This window comes from Pleurodeles waltl, chromosome 6 (genome assembly GCF_031143425.1).
Source record: "Pleurodeles waltl isolate 20211129_DDA chromosome 6, aPleWal1.hap1.20221129, whole genome shotgun sequence".
Classification (NCBI taxonomy): domain Eukaryota; kingdom Metazoa; phylum Chordata; class Amphibia; order Caudata; family Salamandridae; genus Pleurodeles; species Pleurodeles waltl.
Window position 1 is genome coordinate 137,873,742 of NC_090445.1, and position 24,386 is coordinate 137,898,127.

At 46.5% G+C, this 24,386-nt stretch overlaps 1 protein-coding gene across 1 annotated transcript in view; it reads left to right on the top strand.

The window, feature by feature from the left end:
• Positions 1–1,802: 1,802 nt before the first annotated feature.
• Positions 1,803–24,386, top strand: part of IGFBP4 (insulin like growth factor binding protein 4) — a 177,444-nt gene continuing 154,860 nt past the window's right edge. Inside the window, exon 1 of the mRNA XM_069237599.1 lies at positions 1,803–2,342. Within this exon, the coding sequence (XP_069093700.1) occupies positions 2,003–2,342 (340 nt within the window). The 5' untranslated portion in view covers positions 1,803–2,002. The remainder of the gene's footprint in view (positions 2,343–24,386) is intronic.

Genomic DNA, 24,386 nt, shown 5'->3' on the forward strand with positions numbered 1-24,386 from the left:
CTCTCTCTCTGCTTCTCTCTCTCTGTCTGCTTCTCTCTCTCTGCTACTCTCGCTCCCTGCTTCTCTCTCTTTGTGCTTCTCTATCTGCTTCTCTCTCTCTGTCTGCTTTTACCCCCCCTCTCTCTGCTTCTCTCTCTTTCTGCTTCACTCTCAATCAGTACTTCTCTCTCTCTGCTTCTCACTCCCTCTGCTTTTCTCTCTCTCTCTGCTTCTCTCTTTCTCTATCTCTCTGCTTCTCTCTTTCTTGGTGCTCTCTCTCCCTGTGTTTATCTGTGCTTCTCTCTCTCCCTGCTTCTCTCTCTCCCTCACTCTCTCTTCTTCTCTCTATCTCCCTGCTTCTATCTCCATCTCTCTCTGTGTTTCTCTCCCTGCTTCTTTCTCTCTCTCTCTCTCTGCTTCTCTCTATACTTCTATCTCTCTCTCTCTGCTTTTCTCTCTGTCTGCTTCTCTCTCTCTCTGCTTCTCTCTCTCCCTGCTTCTCTCTCTGTGCTTCTCTCTCTGCTTCTCTCTCTCTATCTGCTTTTATCTCCCCCCTCTCTCTCTCTCTGCTTATCTCTCTCCATGCTTCTATCTCTCTCTCTCTGCTTCTCTCCCTGCGTCTATCTCTCTTTCTCTCTTCTTCTCTCTCTCTGCTTCTCTCTCTGTGCTTCTCTCCGCGCTTCTCTCTCTCTCTCTGCTTATCTCTCTCTGTCTGCTTCTATCTCCCTCTCTCTGCTTCTCTTTCTCTCTCTCTCTCTCTATCTCTCTCTGCTTCTCTCTCATTGCTTCTCTCTCTGCTTCTCTCTCTCTGCTTCTCTCTCTGTGCTTCTCTCTCTCTCTCTCTCTCTCTCTCTGCTTCTATGTCCCTCTCTCTCTGCTTCTCTCTCTCTGCCACACTCTCTCTCTGCTTCTCTATCTACTTCTATCTCTCTCTGTCGCACTATCTCTCTCTGATTCTCCCTCTCATCTGCCTCTCTCTCTGCTTCTCTCTCTCTCTCTGCTTCTATCTCCCTCTCTCTCTCTGCTTCTCTCTCTCTCTCTGCCGCACTCTCTCTCTCTGCTTCTCTCTCTACTTCTATCACTCTCTGCCGCACCCTCTCTCTTTGCCTCTCTCTTTCTCTCTCTGCCCCCTCTGTCTCTCTCTCTCTCACTGCTTCTCTCTCTGCACCTCTCTCTCTCTGCTTCTATCTCCCTCTCTCACTCTGCTTCTCTCTCTCTCTCTGTTTGCTTTTTCTCTCTCTCTTTCTACTTCTCTCTCTCTCTCTCTCTCTCTGCTTCTCTCTCTCGCTGCTTCTATCTCTCTCTGTCTCTGTCTCTCTCCCTTTCTCTGCTTCTCTCTCTCCCTGCCTCTGTCTCTCTCTGCGTCTCTCTCTGCTTCTCTCTCTCTCTGCCTCTCTCTCTGCTTATCTCTCTCTCTCGCTCTCTGTCTCTCTCCCTCTCTCTGCTTCTCCCTCTTCCTTCCTCTGTCTCTCTCTGCGTCTCTCTCCGCTTCTCTGTCTCTCTGCCTCACTTTCTGCTTCTCTCTCGCTCTCGCGCGCGCTCTCTCTCTGTGCTTCTCTCTCTCTCTGCCTCCATTGTTCCTCCCTGACTGCCCCTTATCTCTCGGCCTCCAATCCTCCCTTCACCTCCTTCCTTGCCTCCCTCTGTCCCTGCTTCACTCCTCCTCCCTCCCCTCTCACTGTCCCCACGTCTCTCCTTCTCTGCCTCTCTCCTTCTCTCACTCCCCCCTCGCCCCCACCTTTCCCTCTGCCGCCTGGCTGATGTGAGATGCAGGGGGAGTGGTCGGACTTCGGTATAAAGTCCCAGAGCTGTCAGCCGGGCCTGGCTCTTCAGGTCCCCTGTGCCCTCGGTGCCCACATTTGGCTCCTGTGTGCCCGGGACTAGACCCCGCTGAACCTCTGGTGCCTTAGTTTTCCTTTCTTCTTGGACACCGTAAACCCGTTTCTCTCCACTTCGCCCCGTGGACTTATCTCCCCTCAAAGTCCGTTATCATTCTACAACGCCCGCTCGGACCCCGGTCGCCATGGGCTCGCTGGCCGCCCTGCTGCTCCTGGCCGCGGCGGGGCTCTGCCAAGCCGACAACGCCATCCACTGCCCGCCCTGCACGGAGGAACGACTGTCCCGCTGCCAGCCCCCCGGGGGGTGCGAGGAGCTGGTGCAGGAGCCGGGCTGCGGCTGCTGTGCCACCTGCGCCCTCGGCCGGGGCGCCCCCTGCGGAGTTTACACCCCTCGGTGCGGGGCTAACCTGCGCTGCTACCCCCCGCCTGGCACCGAGAGGCCCCTGCACACCCTGATGCACGGCCAAGGGGTCTGCATGGATCTGTCCGTGGTGGAGGCTATAGTGGAGAGCCTGGAGCCCACAGGTAAGGGACCCGTACCCCACTGCGCCCTCGTGCCTTCTATGGGTATTCACAGGTCAGAAGGCTACAGGTGAGAGAACTGTACCCAAACCCCTCCCCCCAACACACACACCTTACAGAAGTATTCAGAGGTTAAAAGGCCACAGGTAAGGGACTCGTACCCAGTAACCCCCTACATTCTAAGGGTACTGACAGGTCCGAAGACCACAGGTAAGGGACCCGTACCCCACTGCCCCCCAAACACCTTATAAGGGTATTCAGAGGTCAAAATCCACTGCTAAGGGTCCCGTACCCCACACCTCCTCCCCACCTTATAAGGGTATTCATAGTTCCGCAGGTAAGGGACCCGTACCCCACTTCGCTTCCTTACCTTCTTAAGGTATTCAAGAGGTCAGAAGGCCATAGTTAAGGGCCCCGTGCCACAGTCCCCCTCCCCACCTTTGGGAGTATTCATAGTTACACAGGTAGGGGACCCGTACCACCACTGCCCCCCTACCTTCTAAGGACACTTAGAGGTCAGAAGGCCACAGGTAAGGAACCCGTATCCTCACTGTTCCCCTTCTTACTAGGGTAATTTAGATGTCAGAAGGCCATAAGTACTTTAGCCCTCACCTCTACCCCCACCAATATAAGGAGTGCCTAGAGACTGCGGTACGCCTGCATGGGACAACAAACCCCCCTCCCTCCACTACATCCCTGAATCTGGAGCCCACGGGTATTGTCACCGCACCTCTCTTGTGCCATCCCACCTGGTAGGGGGGGCGTAATACCTGCAGCTTACAGGTGAGGGGGACTCCCCACACTATCTTATCCCTCAAAACTGCTGGCCGGAGGAAGGAACCGGTACCCCATTATCACCTTCCGCTCCCGCAGCTCGCGGGTAATGGGGCGCGCATCCTTTTCCATCTCCCAGAGCCGCCAGCCCAGCGGGAGTGCCCCCCTTCCTTTCTCCGTGTGTGTGTGTGGGGTGGTTGGGGGGAGTAGGGGTCATCCAAGCCCGTAGTCCACAGGTGATGGAGTCGTGAGAGGGTGGGGTGGGGGCGAGGGGGCGTCTTCGGGGCTTGCGGCATTCACGAAAGCGAGCGTAACACTAATCCCTCGCACACACCCAAACATAGCAGGGGACCCCGTGCCTGTGGCCCACACTTTTCATACCCTTTAGCCACATAAAGGAGCAGAACCTATACTGCCCCCTCCTTACCCGGTAAAGGATCTTCCGAGCCTGCAGCTCAGCCCGTCCCCGGCTCCCGATCGCACCCCACACTTTCAGCCGCGGGTGACGAGCATTCTCCCGTTTCACCTCCTCCCCCCGCAGGGTCACCTCCAACCTCGTAGGAGACCTAGAGACAACCCCCCCCCCTCTTCTGTCACCCCGCCAGGGGTTCCCATCCCACGAACCAGATGTTGCTACCCTCAGATGAGGAAGTGTTGTCTCTTTCCACTCCCAGCTGACGCGCCCTCCGCCCAACCTCTGGACCACTAGTTCTTGTTAGCTAGAGATGCCACCCTCCACGTCTCTGCCACCCCTTTAGGGGGGCCCATCCCCGAACCTCCTCGCTTTTGCCAGGTACGACGTCCACTCCCCCCCGCCGGACATCGCAGTCTTGCGCTCTACAAGCTACAGATGTCTCCCCTCTTCATCGGCTTCCCTCAGGCTAGTAAGGATGGGACTGCTACCACTTTTGTACCTTGTCATGCATCCCCGGTACCCCGCCTGCACCCCCTTCTTCTCCTGACAGATGTTTCTCCTTCTCCTGAGCTAGCGGTACCCGCTCTCCGTCCTCTTCCTCCTGCATTTGAAGAGCAAGACCCTCATCACACCTCCTACCAGTCTGGAGTGTCTGCCACCCATAGGTAAGGGACAACCGCCCCCTCCTACGTAGTTTCAGGGGAAGGAGGGGGCTCGGCGAGATCCCTTCGCTCCCCGTTAGCTCAGCTAGAAGGGTTACCATTCTCAAACATCCTGCCGAGTTACTCATAAAGCGCTTGTTCCCAGAAGGTCACGCTTCTAAGCTCTGTAAAGCCTATTCAACTCTCACAGCTACCCACACCACTATGTATTTATGTTTTTAATTGTTTTATCTATGTCTATTATGTGACACAATTAGTTCACAAGCAAGGGCACGCGTCAGACAAGTAACGTTCTTTTATCCTTGAAGCGCACACTGTGAGCTCGGCAATTTCTAGGCGCCGGGGAACTAGTGTCGATTAAATGTGAACAGATGAAAATATGATCTCTTTTCGTTGCCCTTTGTTAATTGTAATTGGATTTATATAGCGCTCACTACCCCTGACGAAGCGCTGAAGCGCTTTACGGCCAGTAGCACTATTCCCATTTTACCTGAAGAAGAGTTTAACAAGGAATGCAGACCAGTACAGAAACAAGGACAGAGATGCCTCGCGGGGCTGCTTTGCTGTTTATAGTCTGGAATAGAAAGAGAAGTTCCCTGACAGAAAGTGCTGAGAGCTCCAAATCAAAGGGGCTTCTGAAATGAAACTCCTTTCTCCAATCAACAGCGCATAGACCTGTTCATACAAGTAAGTAATAGTTCAACCTCCATGGGATTAATCAAGGTAGAGCGCACAGACCCCCTTCTGGGGGGGTTTACACAGTACTCTGATTATACAAGGGGGCGTCGGAACTGACAGGTCCAGTGCATGAGAACAGACAGGGTCCCTGCACAGCAGAGAGTTGTGTTCATAGACCCAGGGGTGACAGTGCCTTAGAAGAGACAGAGACCCTGCACTGCAGGGGTCTGGGATCAGAGACCCTGGGTGAGAGTGCATTCGCATTAGAAGAGACAGGAGCCCTGCACTGCAGGGGGGCGGGGTCAGAGAGCCTTGGGTGACAGTGCATTAGAAGAGACGGAGACCCAGCACTGCAGGGGGCTGAGGTCAGAGACCCGAGGGTGACAGTGCATTAGAAGAGACGGAGACCCAGCACTGCAGGGGGCTGAGGTCAGAGACCCGAGGGTGACAGTGCATTAGAAGAGACAGATACCTTGCACTGCATGTGGCTGGAATGAGAGACGGGGGGAGGTGACTGTCATTGGAAGAGACAGAGACCCTGCACTGAAGGAGGCTGGAATGAGAGACCCGGTGGTGACAGTGCATTAGAAGAGGCAGAGACCCTGCACTGCCGGGGTCAGAGACCCGGGGTCACATTACATTAGAAGAGACAGGGACCTTGCACTGCAGGAGGCTGGCAATGAGAGACCCGGGGGTGACAGTGCATTAGAAGAGACAGAGACCCTGCACTGCAGGGGGCTGAGGTCAGAGACCCGAGGGTGACAGTGCATTAGAAGAGACAGGGTCCCTGCACAGCAGAGAGTTGTGTTCATAGACCCAGGGGTGACAGTGCATTAGAAGAGACAGAGACCCTGCACTGCAGGAGGCTGGAATGAGAGACCCTTGGGTGACAGTGCATTAGAAGAGTCAGAGACCTTGCACTGCAGGAGGCTGGAATGAGAGACCCGGGGGTGACAGTGCATTAGAAGAGATAGAGACCCTGCACTGCCGGGGTCAGAGACCCGGGGCCACATTACATTAGAAGAGACAGAGACCTTGCACTGCATGTGGCTGGAATGAGAGACCCGGGGGTGACAGTGCATTAGAAGAGACAGAGACCCTGCACTGAATGAGGCTGGAATGAGAGACTGGGGGTGACAGTGCATTAGAAGAGACAGAGACCCTGCACCGCAGGAGGCTGGAATGAGAGACCCGGGGAGACAGCCCATCTACGACATCTAGGGCTTCACAGCGCTGTAGTCCAGTCATGGTTATTGCTCTGCAGCGGGATATAGGACTCAGTGAACAACATTACAGCCACGTGATTCTTACCAAGCGGAAAAAACGACCATAATTACAATAGAAAAACGGCTACGAACAGTGGTGTGACAATGGTGCCCTGGGCCAGTGCTTAATTTGTGCTTGTTGTTTCCGGAGCTGAGCACCTGCACTTATTTTTGAGGGTAGGGGCTTATTCTTCTGCCTCAAGCATTTGCTGCGAGCAAAAGACACATATGGGAAAGACGGATGAGCGGAAATAACGTCACAAAGGGAGAAAGTAGAAAGCTGCAAGAGTGAGCTGAAGGGGCAGGGAGTGGCTTTTTATGGATTGAAGAGGCCAGAGATGGCTTCACGATTACGCCGCCTCAGTATTCCCGTTCACACATTGAATTGCAGCAGCCGCGTGTTTAAATGGGGGGCTTTGGGCACCGGCACCTTTTTATTTACAAATTAGGCACTGCCCTGGGCCCTGGTGCAACCAAGGGGTATAACCCCCTTGTCTGTCGTTTGAATGGTAAAATATAGCTATATTCGGGGTGAAATCGGTGTCTGGTCCTCGGTGCCACTGCACCTGCTGCACTATTGGCGACTACGTCCCTGGCGACGACTTGTATCGAGCAGCACAATGTCATACCGAGTGTCAGGAAGGAGCTGAGACTGCAGCACCGAAGCCATCGCGTGCAAATGTGCCTGCCGTCTCCTGTTTGCGGTGCCTCAGAGAGAAATTTACAAAATGATGTCACGGATGGAAAGTTCTTCAAGAAATGATTTGCTGATTCCAATCTTAGTATTGAGATGGAAGATGAACGAGGTCTGAGGGTCTGTACCTCATCCTGCTGGACTACAAAGAGAACTAGGTAGCTTGTGCGAAATGACAATCCGCATTTAAACAAAAAAAAAAAACATAATGTAACCTCCCACCACCACCAGGTTTGAGTGAATTTTGTTGTGCTGTTTTGCAAATTATATGCGAAAGGTTGTGAAATCCACGCTGTATATCTCACGAAGGAAGTTGAACGCCAGGACACACTTGTTTAAATGTCATGCTCGATATCTACAGGCAAGCATCTCGTTCAAGGAGAAACAATCTTTCAGTCTCTGCTTCACCGTTCCACCAGTGAAAATCACGCGAAATTAATCCCAGGAAATTTCGCACTACAATGTCAGAAAATTGAGAACGCGAAAATCGTGACATTTGAGAGATTTCACCTGCTTACAAAAAAACCCACTCAGCACTACCGGCCACCGTCGCGGTCTTTAATGGGCGCCAAAGGGCCTGAAGAGCAAAACCTACATTCTTGTATACGGCCCCAGCCCCCATTGTGAAGTTGGCTGTAATGTCATGCTCGATATCTACAGGCAAGCATCTCGTTCGAGGAGAAACAGTCTTTCAGTCGCTGCTTCACCGTTCCACCAGTGAAAATCACGCGAAATGAATCCCAGGAAATTTCGCACTGCAATGGCAGAAAATTGAGAATGCGAAAATCGTGACATTTGAGAGATTTCACCTGCTTACAAAAAAAAAACCACTCAGCACTACCGGCCACCGTTGCGGTCTTTAAAGGGCGTCAAAGGGCCTGCAGAGCAAAACCTACATTCTTGTATACGGCCCCAGCCCTCATTGTGAACGGGTCTGTATATGACGCTGGCAAGCCCCGTCGTTTTTACTGCTTGAGCTGATTGTAAGGGCAAAATCGTATGACAGCAGAGCTATCGCTCCAAGGTGGCGGTTTACTGATGGTTTAACTTCCCCTTCGACCTTTACATGTAATTCTTACGCACGTGCATTCTACATGCATGTACATATGAACTGCCCTATGCGTTTCTTATTATTGTCACAACGTTTACCCTTCCGCTATCTCACCATAACTCTCTATAGGGGGGTCTGTATAGTGAAGAGGGGGCTCTCTCTACGTGTGCAGATGCGGGATGCTGCTCAAATGAATAAACTTCATCTGTGACCTGCTCGTGCTGTGAGTAACATAGTGGTGAGAAGAACATTCAAAAAGTTAGCAGCGCTCTGTTTTAAAGTATAGACTAAATTGTGCTAATTTATCATAAAGGTATATCATTAAATCAGGTGTTTATCTAGCGTTTTGTGACGCACTTCTGCTGTTTCGAAGCGTTACATACACGGCATTTCACACTGGCCGGTAGGTCCAAAGGATGGTGCAAGTTTGACGCATCTTCCGGTTAGGAAGATGTAAAATCTACGAAATCTGAACCCGATTGAGTCCTCCTGGCTGACTGTCCCTGCCTTTGAAAATCACTCCGTGAAACTTCGTTTCGTGGTTAATGAGCGGCGAAGAGATTCTGCTTACGAGGTAATTGTTTTCAGAAAGAAAGTCCTACAGTGATTCCGTGCACATGGTAAATCCGCCGTAAAGCCAGTGTGCACTTACCCGCCTTGCACCATTCTATTTATGTATTTATATAGGTTTTATAGCGCATAAAAGCCAAAGTAAGTGCGTCAGAGTGCTATAATTGGAGAATGATTTGTAAAGGCACCACAGCTTTAAAAGAGAAAATGTGGTAACAAAGTGAGCACAGCACAGTTCTCGTTTGGAAGTTTTCCTGTACAATCTTTCTACAGGTTAATCCTGCAGTGTGACTGTAGTGTAACCGTAGTACACATGTTCATTAGCATTTGGTTGACCTTGAAAGTAATTTTTCTTATGTGGTCATCATAAAAATTTTTAGTATGCAAAAGAAAAGTTTTGGAATTTAGGAGATTTAAGCGCTTTAGGCATCTTAAGCCCTATATAAAACACCTATAAAATTGCCGCCAACAATTTCAACCATTTATTTGAAGATTCAGTGCCAATTTCATCAGTGTCGGCACATTTCAGGACATGCGAAGAAAGACATGTGTAGTTAGGGGTAGATATCGGGGAGTCAGTAAGCCAGTAATGCTCCCCATGAGTCCAGGCAGTGTGGCATGCCTGGGATAATCCTCGTTGCTGCAAGAGTCACTTCAATTATTTACTTTCAGCCTTTAAGCCGCACAGAGACTTTTCTGGGCCCAAAGCGTTTGGCAGAGAGTAGGAATGAGCTGATATGGAAGTGTGGTAAGCGAGCTGCACATGTGAAAGGAAGGCTTTTTTTGGAAATTAAAATAGCTTGTCCTGGAGCCAGTGTTCCCAGGTCCGGCCCTACATCCTGGAATCCGGTGAGAGAGGAGAAGTGGTTAGCATTCCTAGCAAGTACTAAGGTCTAAGGAAAGCAACTCAGTTGCAAAGTTTTAGCCTTCGGCACTTTGCGCGAAAGTTGTGCATTTTCGCCAAAAAAATTTCCATATGAAAAACCTGCAGAGAAAATGCTATATACATTTGCTATTTTTTAATTATAGTAAACATTACCTCGCAGTGCGGTGAAAATTGTCTTGCAATGTATAGACGGCCTTTGCAAAAGCAAACTTAAATCGTAAAACTTTGCAAGCTTCACAAATTACTAAAATCAGAAACGTCGCCTGCGTAAAAAGCTTTGCACGTGCCTAACTAATGAGTAAGAGGGAGACTCGAATTCCGCTCGGGGGAGGGGAGCACTCTGGAGCAGATGTTATTGATCACTAATGAGGTCCTTTGTGATGTCATCAATTATGTCAGACTCATTTGAGAGGTCATGAGCAGTGTGTTGGTGGAGTTATGGTGGGGATGACAATTTGAAGTCGTGTACTTACCGACCTTGAAGAACCTTCAACAAAATCTCCTTGTAAAAAAAAAAAAAAAAAAAAAAAAAAAAACAGCATAATTTAAGTAAGCCAGACTGTGGGGATTGATGGTTGAAAAGCGATCATTCGTAACCAAAAGGTTATGCTCAGTTCACATGGTGACAGGGTATTCAGTATCCACCAAGACTTGTCTCTAACACAGCGGGGTAATTGACATGAAAGGTTGATAACTCACACTGTCGATAGCCTGAATTTTTACCAACCTTTCAAAAGTTTCATTAAATTTCAGAGTGTGGCCCCACACAATGAATCGATTGTTACCATGTGATGCAAGACATACAAAAATAATGCACGCAATCGAATGAGGCTTTAAGAGCCTTTTCTGCACAAACAGCTTCCGGTTTTGAGAGTATGTTTTTCGAAATCCTGAGCAGTTTTACAATTTATAGTCTTTGCTGATGATTATGTCTAGTCCCAGTCTCTGAGAAAGGTTGAAAATGAAAGGTTGGTAGCTATAGGAATTTATCAATGCTTTGTCCAAGTGCAAAGCTGTTTCTTTGATTAATGCTCGGAGCTCCTTAGGGACACATGGCCTTCTAGTGATTCATACCAGATTTAGGCAAGGAATATCAATGACACAGGCTCATCGTTGTCCTTTGGATCTCCCCTACAACATGGTTGATTTGTTCACTACTCAACAGACTTCAATGAGCTCAGGAGACACAATCTCAGAATCAAGATGCTATTTTGGAGAACCTGAGCTCCAGTCTGTCTAATTCAGATTACTGCTGATCTATGTAGAATCAGATGGTTACACGTTAGCTCATTACGTGATTAGTCAAAATCGAGATCGGGCCTCCATGAACAGTAAGTTGAAGAAGGATGAGTGCTAGCAATTGCAATTGCTCAGTTTATACATCAGTGGTTTGATGGCAGACCTTGTAAGGTCTGCATTTTTCTCATGTTAAAATGTAGGATGCAAATAAATGGTCAACTATATACAGACCAAGTCATAATTTGCTACCATAGTACCACAGGGCTGCAGTGCACATCGAATACTAAAATATATACAATGCAATTTGTGCTTTTTCTTGCCATACCAAGGTAATGATAGTTGGGCAAAAGAAGACACATTTTTGATTGGCTGGATTGTGTCAAGTTAGAGGTGGTAAACTATGGCCAGTTTTGTATTGTCTGGGACGACTACTTGACCTGGAGGCCCTTCTGAAGGGCCCATCGCAAGGGGGCTCTAAATTGGCCTGATATTCCCTCCCTCACAGAGATACAGATAGGGGTATCGTCAGTAAGTCAGGATGTGCGATCATGCTACTGGATCACAAAATGTACCTCTGGGTCCCTTGAGAAATGGTGAATTACCAGGAGAATAAGAAATACTGCACCTAATTCCCATAGTGATTCTTCTCCTGATTTTACACCCAAACATCAAGTGTCCCCGTGGGACTTGTATTCCAGATGGGGTGGGTAACTCTCAATACAAACCAGATTGGAATGACTGGTGCTCTTATAATGAGCACCCTAGATAAAAAGATCAGTTATACTCTTGTCAAGGGTAGCAGAAGTCCATATGAAAGGTCCAAACAGAGAAGGGGAACAATTAAAGGGGATATAGCGAAAGTGGTTTCATCCATGGGAGAAATGATTAATTGTCGTGGAGCAAGAATACTGTTGCAAGAACACTTTTTCATTACATTTACTCATGCACACATTTACACCAGGTACCTGAAAATAAATTTAACGTTTAAACACTTTTATGTTAGTATTCCTGGAACCCTGTGACAATACCATGTACACCTTCTGTAATTCTTAAAAAAGTCAGAAATGTACTTGAAATGTCTAAGGGATTAATGTTTGCCTTTATTTGTGAATTGAGCCCACTGTAAACTGTGAAAAGTTAGAATGAGGACCTGCCACTGACAGGGACATTCATCTTTCAATACATGTGCCACACTGTGGAGATATCCCTTCCAGTCCTCATTGGCACATCTGTATGACGGAAGCATGCTCTCTTTGAGCAATATTACCCCAATGAAAAATCCTATCTGTTTTTTTTTATGCTGAGTTCCAGAATCTGAGATCATGCTATAGTGATTGATTTGCTTTCCCTATTCATGAAAGGAACTGTGTCACGCAGTGTGAAATGTGTTTGCACAATCCTGGCATCACTTTGAGGTTCCACTCCCGTCCTTAGACCGGAACACCTTTATGCATTTTCAATGAAGAATTGCCCTTTTTATTAGGATAAAGGTAGAACTAGGTATGGGATCCCAAAAGCTTCTGTCACTTGTGTACACATGAATAAAGAAGTATTAAGCACCTCTGTTTTCGATTCTTCATTTTTGAGACATTTGCAGAACAGTGATTTATTATAAATATTCAAGACAAGTTGGGTTAATTTGAAAGTAGGGGAAAATTAGTTTTAATTAACCTAAAATATTTTTTAACTTACCAACTGGCAATATTCAAGGGGATGAATTACAATGAATCAAAATCTTGTTTCGGCTTGTTTTTCTAAATTAAATATGCAGTTTTACTATATTTATATTACTACAATCATCCATTTTATCAAGAAAAACAAAAAGTGAAAAAGTTCACTATAAAGCATGTGATCATAAACAGCTGTACGTTTGTTCATACCCAGATGTGCCCCTAATTCATGAAGGGTCTGATTTACAAAGCACTTTCCATGAGTAGATGCTTTTGTCGTAGATGGGAATTACTCCTGAATATGCAGCCCTGATTCATAAAGCACTTTCTGTGAGAAACTGTGTCATAATCTAACATTAAATGTGCCTTACTTACAAGCTTACAAAGTAAAACATCCTCACTCATGGAAAAAGGTTTTGTAATTCAAAAGGATTTTATCTACAAGTTGGAATATTTTACTTCAGGAAATACATGAATAAGGGCCTGATTTAAAACTCGACGGACGGGTTACTCCGTCACAACGGTGATAGGTATCCCGTCCGCCTAAATCTAATTCACATTATATTCTATTGGATTTAGATTTCGGTAGACAGAATATCCATCACGTTGTGATGGAGTAACCCATCTGCCGAGTTCTAAATAGGCCCTAAGTCACATCTGAGCTTGTGTTTACTTCCATTAATTTGCATAAAATGTGCAAAATTATGTGACAATTTCATCGAAAGATTGAAGTGACATTGCATAGTTGCACATTCCTGAATGCTTCTGGATAAAACTGAAATGACCAAAAATCTGCAGACTATCTACAAGCAAGTAAGAGTGGAAAATATCCAAAATACAGTGATAAATCTAGAGATGACATGCCAGCACAAAACACCCAAAGATGAAGCAGCAGCACACCTAACAGGAGGTGACAGTACAAAACACTCAAAGATGGAGCTGCAGCATACCTGACAATAAGTGATAGCACAAATCACTCAGAGATAAAGCAACAGCATGTCAGACCGGAAGTGATAGTAGAAAACACTTAGAGATGAAGCAGCAACATACCCAATAGGAGATAACAGTATGGAACACTTAGATATGAAGCTGTAGCATACCTGACAATAGGTGATAGTACAAATCACTCAGAGATAAAGCAACAGCATGTCAGACACGAAGTGATAGTACAAAACACTCAGAGATGAAGCTGCAGCATGTCAGATAATATCTGATAGTACCAAACACTCATAGATGAAGCAGCAACATACCCAACAGGAGATAACCGTATGAAACACTTAGATATGAAGCTGTAGAATATCTGCCAGTAGGTAAAAGGTCAAAACACTCAGAGATGAAGCTCCATTATACCTGACAGGAGGTGATAGTACCAAACACTTAGAGATGAAGCTGCAGCGTACCTGGCAGGAGGTGATATTACAAAACACTGAGAGATGAAGCTGCAGCGTACCCGACACAAGGTGATAGTACAAAACACTCAGAGATGAAGCTGCTGCATACCCGGCAGGAAGTGATAGTACAAACCACTCAGAGAAGAAGCTGGAGCATACCCTGCAACAGGTGATAGTACAAAACACTCAGAGATGAAGCTGGAGCATACCTGACAGGAGGTGATACTACAAAAACACACAGAGATGAAGCTGCAGCATACCTGACTAAGGTTGGCAGTATGAAACACTTAGAGAGGAAGCTGCAGCATACCCGACAGGAGGTGATATTACAAAACACTGAGAGATGATGCAGCAACATACCCGACAGGAGGTGATCGTACAAAACACTCAGAGATTACGCTGCAGCATATCCGGCAGGAGGTGATATTACAAAACACTGAGAGATGAAGCTGCAGCATACCTGACAGGAGGTGATAGTACGAAACACTCAGAGATGAAGCTGTAGCATGCTCGGTAGTAGGTGATAGTACAAAACACTCAGAGATGAAGCTGGAGCATACCCTGCAACAGGTAATAGTACAAAACACTCAGAGATGACGCTGTAGCATGCTCAGTAGTAGGTGATAGTACAAAACACTCAGAGATGACGCTGGAGCATACCCTGCAACAGGTAATAGTACAAAACACTCAGAGATGAAGCTGCAGCAGACCTGAAAGAGGATGACAGCACGAGCCACTCAGAGATGAATATGCAGTATACCTGACAAAGGTTGACAGTATGAAACACTTAGACAGGAAGATGCAGCGTGCCATGCAGCAGGTAATAGTACCAAACACTCAGAGATGAAGCTGCAGCAGACCTGACAGAGGATGACAGTAAAAAACCCTCCCAGGTGAAGCTGCAGCATGCCAGATAAGAACTGACAGTACAAAACACTCAGAGAGGAAGCTGCAGCATACCTGACAGAGGATGACAGTATGAAACACTCATAGATGAAGCTGCAGCATACCTGACAGTATGTAATAGTACAAAACACTCAGAGGTGAAGCTGCAGCATACCTGACAGTGGATGACAGTATGAAACACTCAGAGATGCAGCTGCAGCATTCTCTGCAACAGGTGATAGTACAGAACACTCAGAGATGAAGCTGCAGCATACCCGACATGAGGTAACAGTACAAAACACTCAGAAATGAATCTGCTGCATAACTGGTAGAAGGTGATAGTATAAAAACACTTAGAGATGAAGCTGCAGCATACCTGACAGGAGGTAATCATGAAAAACCCTCAGAGATGAAGCTGCAGCATACTCTGCAGCAGGGAATGGTACAAAACACTCATAGATGAAGCTGCAGCATTCCAGACAAGAAGTGATAGTACAAAACACTCCGAGATGAAGCAGCAACATACCCGACAGGAGATAACAGTATGAAACACTCAGAGATGAAGCTGCAGCATACCTGACAGGAGGTGATAGCACAAAAAACTCAAAGATGAAGCTGCAGCATACCTGACAGGAGGTGATAGTATGAAAACACTCAGAGATGAAGCTGCAGCATGCTCTGTAGTAGGCGATAGTACAAAACACTCAGGGATGAAGCTGCAGCATGCCCGGCAGTAGGAGATAGTACAGGACACTCAGAGACAAAGGTGCAGTGTGCCAGAGGGAAGGTGATAGTACAAAACACTCATAGATGAAGCTGCAGCATACCCAACATGAGGTAACAGTACAAAACACACAGAGATGAAGCTGCAGGAAACCTGACAGTAGGTGACAGTACAAAGCACTCAGAGATGGAGCTGCAGCATACCTTACAGGAGGTGACAGTACAAAACACCTTTGAGGTGGTTCTGCAGCTTGCCCGGCAGCATGTAATAGTACAAAACACTCAGAGATGAAGCTGCAACCTGCCCGGCAGTAGGTGATAGTACAAAACACTCAGAGATGAAGCTGCAGGAAACCTGACTGTAGGTGACAGTACAGAGCACTCAGAGATGGAGCTGCAGCATACCTTACAGAAGGTGACAGTACAAAACACCTTCAAGGTGGTTCTGCAGCGTGTCCTGCAGCAGGTAATAGTACAACACAGTCAGAGATGAAGCTGCAGCCTGCCCAGCAGTAGGTGATAGTACAAAACACTCAGAGATGAAGCTGCAGGAAACCTGACAGTAGGTGACAGTACAAAGCACTCAGAGATGGAGCTGCAGCATACCTTACAGGAGGTGACAGTACAAAACACCTTCAAGGTGGTTCTGCAGCGTGTCCTGCAGCAGGTAATAGTACAAAACAGTCAGAGATGAAGCTGCAGCCTGCCCGGCAGTAGGTGATAGTACAAAACACTTAGAGATGAAGCTGCAGCATACGTGACAGTAGGTGATAGTACAAATCACTCAGAGATAAAGCAACAGCATGACAGACAGAAAGTGATAGCACAAAACACTTAGAGGGGAAGCTGCAGCATAACTGTCATTAAATGATAGTACAAAACAACACAAAAATATAATGAACGGAATGCTGAACATTGTCAAACATTCAAGCCCAGTCACAGAACTGGGTTAAGTCCATCATGTTTTAGTTCACCATGCCACCCCAGTTTGGACTAAGCCATATCGAAATCAGCCTTGACCCTGCTCCCCATGGGAACAGTTCAACCCGAACTGCCAGGCCAGGTCTTCCCTGGACCGGAAACAAGCATCCTGGCACCGGTCTTGGGGTATCACCCCTCTCCAGCCAGGCTAGCTTGAATCCAGTGGCACAGTGAGGATGACTGTTTTATGTGATCCTCTGGTACTCATTGTGGGTCAACAGAAGGACTGCTGCAAAACAACCCCAGTGTGTGGTCAAGCAAAGAACTAGCCGCTTGACTTGACTATAGAATGTACTTTGGCACCTTGTCAGGGGAATGAATTGTTATATAAGTGCGACTGACATATAATACATCTACATAATGAAGGAAGTGCTCTGGAGACACTGTGTCAGCACTAATATTGCCACTGCAATAGTTCCTGCCTTGAAGCACTACAGTGTCACTCTGTCTACACTTATACCACACATGTACCAGTTTCTTCCTTTAAGCACTTTAGTGCCAATGTGTCACGCGTATAACACCAATGCGATGGGTTCTCCTTTGAAGTGCCACTGTGTCAGCACTTATAACACTGATGTAACAGTTAGTTTCTTGAAGTGCTGTAGTGCCACTGTGTCAACACTAATAACACCAAGGCATCAGTGTGCCGCTAGTGATAACAAACGTGCCACTGTGCCAAAAGTTAACCTGTAATGGAAATACTTAAGCTGCTTATCTGCCAAGCTGCCCCATGCCAAGTGTAATCCCTACAGCCGCGTTGGCGTTTTTAGCCTATAGCGCAGTTTGCAGTACGGGACAGTAGTGGCATGCGCTGCAGGGCCTGCGATGCGAGCCTCTGTTTATTAACTACCAGTACGAGAACTGCTTGGTGAACTAAACATATTAAGCGCTACATAAAAGTTGAACGTTTACATTGTGTGGGGAGAGACTTGCAGGGGAAGCCGCACTGTCCCCCACCTCCCGCACTGCCTACTGAACGTTTGCAGAGTGCTTCACCGTCTAGCGCTCACAGTCTGCCTTAACGGCGCTATATTCACATTCTTCCACCAGAGTCGTGAGCGAGCGGCTCGGAGGTGTGGCAGGGCCTGCAGGGCCTGCAGGGCCTGCCGCACTCCCCCCCACCTCCCGCACTGCCTACTGAACGTTTGCAGAGTGCTTCACCGTCTAGCGCTCACAGTCTGCCTTAACGGCGCTATATTCACATTCTTCCACCAGAGTCGTGAGGTGAGCGAGCGGCTCGGAGGTGTGGCAGGGCCTGCAGCAGCCGGTGTGTTTTCTTTCCTTCCTCCCTGTCCCGGCCCCCACTTTCTTTCCTCCTCTGGAGGCTGCAGCTTGCATCCGTCACAGAGCGCCGGACAAAGGCAAAGGAAGCAACAACCGCCAGCGACCCACCGTGAGACCAGTGCTCATAGAGTGAAACCACCCCCGTCCTCACTTCTCCCTCACAAACACACGTCTTTGCTCCCCCTCCAGCGGGCACAATCTAACTTCTAACCAACCTTTGCCATACAGGGACCGACAGGGGCACCATAGGTGAATGGAAGATGGGGAAGGGGTGGGGGGCGTTGAGAGAGCCTTACCATAGCTAATGAGTAAGGTAGCTCGGCGGGCTCATGACCGAGCTGCTTAAAAACTCTGTTGAATTTACAGGTTAGATATTTGAACCTATTGAATTGATTCATCCTTTCGAGTTAGATAAAACGAGTGCGCTTGCGCAGGGTAGTTCTTTAACCCCTATGATGTTTACAGTACTGCGTAGTACCAACCTGACCTGGAGATTTTGCAACCTCCTGTTGGACCTGTGACTAAATTCTGAAGTGGAACAGATTACATTTTTGGAACTTCTACCATGCCATAAAATTGGCTCATTGATGCTACCCCACTCTGCCTGTCACTCTCCAGTTTAGTGTCACTACGCACAGGGCTGCTGCTGCAGTGACCTGGGCTCCTTGGCAGCCGTCCCTGTCACACGAGTAACCGTAGCTGCTCTCGGCCTCGCCGGTAACGAGATATAGGCTAGTTGTGAAAAACTATCCCGCGCGCAGGGCGCCAGCGGCCTGAGAGATGCCGCGCGCGCAGGTGGCCAGAACCGTGCGCGCGCCGCAGCCAGTCAGGGCTGTTCTCCAGGCTGAGCTCCTAGTCGAAAGCACACAAAGAAGGAATAATGTGCTAAGCATCAGCTACTCAATCAACATAGATTTTGCTTTGACTACTCTAGTACTGCCTCTCCTTTATTCCAAAAATCAGGGACAAGAGAACTCGTAGTACTCTTGACTTACTCATGGAATTCAAGAGTACTATATGAGCCAGTCACAGAAAAATCTTTGTGAATCAGCCATTAACACTGAGCGCCTCATATACGTGGCGCATGAGCATCAAGTGCCTTACTGCGCTGCCCTGCGCCAATAGAAAGGGCAGAAATGCCTCTCTCCTCTTCACTGGCACACAAATTGCTGCCAAGCGCCAAAGCAGGCACCCTTGCACCATGGTTCAGGATGCCTGAGTTGCGGATATGATAGTTTTTTGTGCAGGAAAAGACACCTTCCTGCACAAAAACAAACACAAGAGGTGTTTTCCTCTTTCTACGCGTGTTGCAGAACGCAGCACACATAGAAAGAGGAAAAAACAGGGAGAAATAAACATTTTTCTCCCTGTTCCGTCCATCTTACACTATCCCTGAGGTGGCGTATGAATCCAATACTTTCCCAGACTTGTAAATCTGGGCGTGTATCAGATTCTTCCAGGTTCCATGAATGTTGTGTGGGAACACCCTAAGCAACACCCATGGAATGCCCCATTCACGCAGTGTTATGCATGAAAAGAGTCAAGGCCATGAGAGGTTACGCAAGGTGGCTTTGTGTGGCCTTGTAAATATGGGCTGGCTCTCTGCACCAACGATGCATAAAAGAAAATGACGCTTCTGTGGGGGCAGTGTGCAGCTGGGGCCTCGTAAATGAGGCCCTAAGAATGGGCAATAAATTCTGCTCCGCCGACGGAGTTTGTGGAATTTTGGCCACTCTGCATTATCTGGCCGAATTCTGCCAACATCAGTGTGGCAAAGTTTTTTCTTGAGCGAGGCTCGCCAAGGTTAAGTTGGCAAGTGTGAGCAAGAATTTTAATCCTGTAGAGTGATTTTCAGACCTTCAGGCTAGATTTTCTCACTACGAATGGTTACGGGCGTTCACGCTCATTCACGATAAGAAAGCTACCACTTGAGTAGAAAATTTACTTGAGCTATGGTAAAATCCACTCAAGCAGCAACACCCTCTGGCACTCCACGTGGTGCTGTTTGCACTGATTTTTGTTAGCAAAGAATAAGCTCCTGGCACTAAATATCAGCACGAGCAGGGCAACATGCCGATTTCCGCCCATTAACGGAACTGTGTGGAATTTTGGGGAGATTTCATGTAACTCCGCAGAATTCCACAGAGTGAAACTCCGCAAGTTCCTCCTACCCCTAATTTACACAGTCAATTAAATCATGTCTCTGCACTACCATCAGGGAAAGGTGAATGGATAAGAGGATTTGAAAAAGGCTCAGATTTGAGATTTCATTTCTCATGCAGGAAAGGTGTTTAGCTTTAGTGCACAGGATTTTTTCGACCCTGAACGATTTGCAAACATTCCATTTTGCAAAGTTTTCAGGTTTGCCTTGCCATGTGCAACACTTGTTTTTGGTCATAAAGCATGGTAGATTAGACACTAAAAACTCAGCGGCTCAAACGAAACCCAGGTAGTGTGATTCATATTATATGCACAATATATGTGACATAATTAAATGCTGGATAATATATACTGAATTTTTCTCTGCAAGTTTTCAAAGTTTGCAGACCATTTCCACAAACAAAGACCTCTAACTGTTTACTATGAAGTAAATCTCTGCAGAACTATTTGTTATTGTTAAGCAAAGACATGAATCTAAAATTTTCAAGAAGCTGTCCAAGAGTGAAAATCTGTGCAAAACATGCAAAGTTATTGAGATGGCCTGGGAACAAGGGGCATGTTTACAAGCCTCTAGCACCACTGAAGCATCACTTTTTGTGATGCTCTGGTGGTGATGTGCGCGGCACCGCATTTACAAGGTGGCGTTTAGCCACTTTTTGTGGCTTAATGCACCTTGTAAATACGGCCCCCTACCACACAGCACTTTGTGTGTAAAGGGTGTGCAATGGGTGTTGCTGTGGGTGTGCCACAGCCACACCCATTGTATTTTGATGCTGCCTCATATTTACGAGATTTCGTAAACCTGAGGCAAAGCCAAAATCTAATGCCACCCCATGGGTGGCGTTAGCATGGTGCAACAAGGAGAACTGCTTTCATTTCTCCTTGTTTTTTGCTCTTTCTATGTGTGCTGCATTATGCAGCACACATAGAAAGAGTAAATCACCATTAAAGATTGTTTTTGTGCAGGAAGGATTCCCTTCCTGTACAAAAACAATCTCCCCAGCAACACAGTCATTCTTGCACCATGGCGCAAGGGTGACTGCCTTGGTGCTCCGCAGCTAATTTAGTGCCAGAACAGGGAGAAACACAGGGATGTGCCATATTTTTTAAAATATGGTGCACCCTGCGTTGTAGAAGTGATGCAGCATGGCGGTGCCAATTTTGGCGCAGCGGTTGCGCTGAAACACTTTTAGTAAATATACCCCTAAATTCGCAAATCAGGGAAGGGGGTTATGGGTGTGTTAATTTAGATTCTTCTTTCTTCTCTTATGGTAAAAACTATTAAACTGTGGTGTACAAGGCTATTGTTGAGTCTAGATGTTCTAGCAGCCATGTCCTTCATTTGCAAAATGGTGAAGTTCAGTATCTCACAAATTATTATTTTTTTTTTAATTGCCAGTTTTGCAAAGAACAAGCTTGAGCAGGTTTTCCGCCTGAACGTATTTCTGGCAGCTAGGAAAGGAGATGATGCAGTTGTCAGGTGGTTACTATTGGGTTACCCCAATGCTAGTTAGGGCTGGGGCATCTGAGAGTAATAGCAAGGAAACTACGGGTGAAGCAGTGGAATTTTGCACCTCTTCACAATAAGTGAAGATCCTCAACTACACAGGCATACAGTTATATCACCTGCCTCTAATCATTGTACTAGTCTACCATACGTATATATCAGTGGTATTTAAATAGCTCTATTATATCTCTCCTTTACTCCTCTTCTGACTTTATAACTCTGAAGTCTTTAAATATGTATAAATTTGATCAGCTCACTGAGAAGTTTGGATTTTTTTGTGTGTGTTTAATGATCGTTGAGAGTAAATGACTATGTTATATGAAATGGATCACCAGCAGTGGTAGACAGCCTTAGGGTTGCCTTATCCCAAACTTTTTGCATTCCACATCCATTTTTGCTGATCTCATTTTAGCTGGCCTTAGGAGTCTGCACACTTTACAGCTGCTGACCAGTGATAAAGTGCATGTGCTCATTCCTTAAAAGTCAGTAATATTGGCTAACACTCAACAAGAGAGGGACAAGGAGCAGTTGAGGTCCACCATGCACAGTCCACTGTATATAGCTAATAAAAAAGGAGTATGCAGTTTCTAAAATTACCTCTGGGTGAAACACCATTAGTGTATTTCCAGGGAGATGTGGCAGGTGAAGTATTTACATTCAGGAGTAGGGCCCTCACCCACCAAACTTGGTGGCATGCTTCATCATTGGGCAACTCCTCTTTGGGCTGGCGATGTAATGGCCAACGGGCTCCTCAAGAGGGCTTTTGCTCTTTGCTGGAGATCTTTTGATTGGTTTGCTGTAGCAAGCCTGTAGTGAAGGTGCTGGAGTGGTGTAGACTGGAGTGGAAGTAAGTGAAATATTACAATTCAAATTAACTAAGGGCTTCCACATCACTAGTTTAACATAGTGGTGCTCCCTTGCAGATGATCTCACAATAACATCAAACCTGCTGACAAGGAGGGAGCCATCTTAGTCCTTACTACTGTTAACTATAGAAAAGAGTGTCTCAGACAATTAGCAGACAAGCAAGATCATTAACCACAACCCCATAGAGAGCTTCACTGCCAAGATCCACTCCTTAGTGGACGAAGCTGAGACATTGGGCTGGGTGACTAAGAAAGAAGTGGACTTTTTGATCCATGATCAACATAGGATACCTTACTTCTACATACTTCTCAAAATACACAAGGGCATTTTGTCGCCACCTGGATGCCCCATAGTGTCAGAGATTGGCTCTCTTTTAGAACCTCTCCCAAAATTCTTCAGCACTTCCTCAAAACAGTGGTGGAAAATACTTCATCTTTTGTCAAAGACACTAAAGTCGTTCTCAACTTCATTGAGGGGGTTAATCAAGATAACAACATTGATCTATTGGTTACCTTAGATTGGACCCTGCACACTTTACAACTGCTGTCTAAATGGGAGGCCCTATACATTAATATCCCCCAGGATGCGACCTTTGATGTTATTGAAGGAGTCATGAGATCGGGAAAATGGACCTCCCCGCACCCATACATATCATTATCAAATGTGCAACCATTGCCCTAAAATGAACTTTTGTTCAGTTTGAAGACAAACTGTATCCTTCAAAGTAAGATACCTCTATGAGAGGTATATTTGCTCCAAGCCATGCTGCTTGTATATGCCCAGCTTTGAAAATGACTGTATCCTATGTACTGATAACCCTTATATAGTCAATATACAATTATGGCGTCACTACACAGACGATATTTAGATATTATGGAAAGGTGATTTGACCACATGTGAGAAATTCACCGGATGGATTAATTTGCTTAATCCATACCTACGTTTCACAAGTAATGTATTTGACAAAGAGCTTTCCTTTCTGGACCTGAGTATCACAATTGATAACGGGATCCTTATGAATAGAACATTTAAATAGCCTATGGACTGCATTAGTCTTTTCTGGTATGATAGTCACCACCCTAGGGCTCTAAGTAAAAATCTTCCCTTTGGGCAATTCTTGAGGATCTGCTCTAACTTCAGTGAGATTAAGGACTTTGATATACAATCTGTGACTCTGACAGGCAATTTGACAGTGAGGAATTACCCACACCAAGTTATCAACAAGGCATGTAAGAGGGACAGGAGTAATAACTGGGACGCCCTGCTAAAGAAGAGGATAAACAAACCCAATGACATTCTGACATGCATGGGCACTTTCACCCCCAATTCAAGCAAAATCAAAGAAATCATTCACAAATGATGGAACATACTCAAAACCAGATTCCTTGATATCTCTACCCCTGGTTTGCTCAAAAACATACCAGTAACATGAGAGACATGCTGGTTCATACTAGACAATAACCCACAACACGAAAAGCACAGAGTAACCTATGGGACCTTCTGCCCATAACAGGACAATATCCATGTGGCAACTGTTGTGTTTTGCGGCCTTACTAAATCAACTGAAGAGATTGCACTCGATGACACACACATGTGGTCTCTAATTAACCACACAACTTGATATAGAAGATACTGTCTTTACATGATCACTTCCCCTTGTAAACTTAGGTACATAGGGATGACTTCAAGACCCACAAAGACCTGCATCAACAAACACAGAAGTGGTATTAGATGCAAAAGGGTCACTGCCAAAATGAGCGCTCATTTCCTAGAAAAAAGTCACACTCCATATGATACTGAATTGCCAAAATTTTGAGGTATTTCAGAATGCTAATAAAAGCCCCTCCCTTTTCCTTATGTTTTCCCAAATGTTAATAAAATAACATACATCAACTATTGTTCCATTTTCCACTTACAACCATTTCATAGAACCAACTTTAAACGATCCACGATACCTGTTATGACTGCTCTTTGTTACTCCTGTTGTGCACACATAATTATCCGAGATAATTGACCAATAAATAGTATAACGTTTTTCCTGACTACATCCGAGATAGCACTGCACTGGTTCTATTTTAATTTTTCTCTTGTATTTCCCGCTGATGCACTAACGTACCACGCCCACATGTCAAGACGTGCCAAGCCCATGTGTCATGATGTGATGACAGGGCGGAGCTTCTGAGGCGCGAGTACAGATGTAATTTAAGCAGCGGCCTCCCCTACTCGTTCACCTCCAGGATTGCAGTGACGGGGTAGGTCTACTGGCACTGACCGCACACCAGGCCATGAGTATACTTCATGACCAGTAGCGCTTGGAATCCCTTGTATGTGCCTGACTAAGCCAG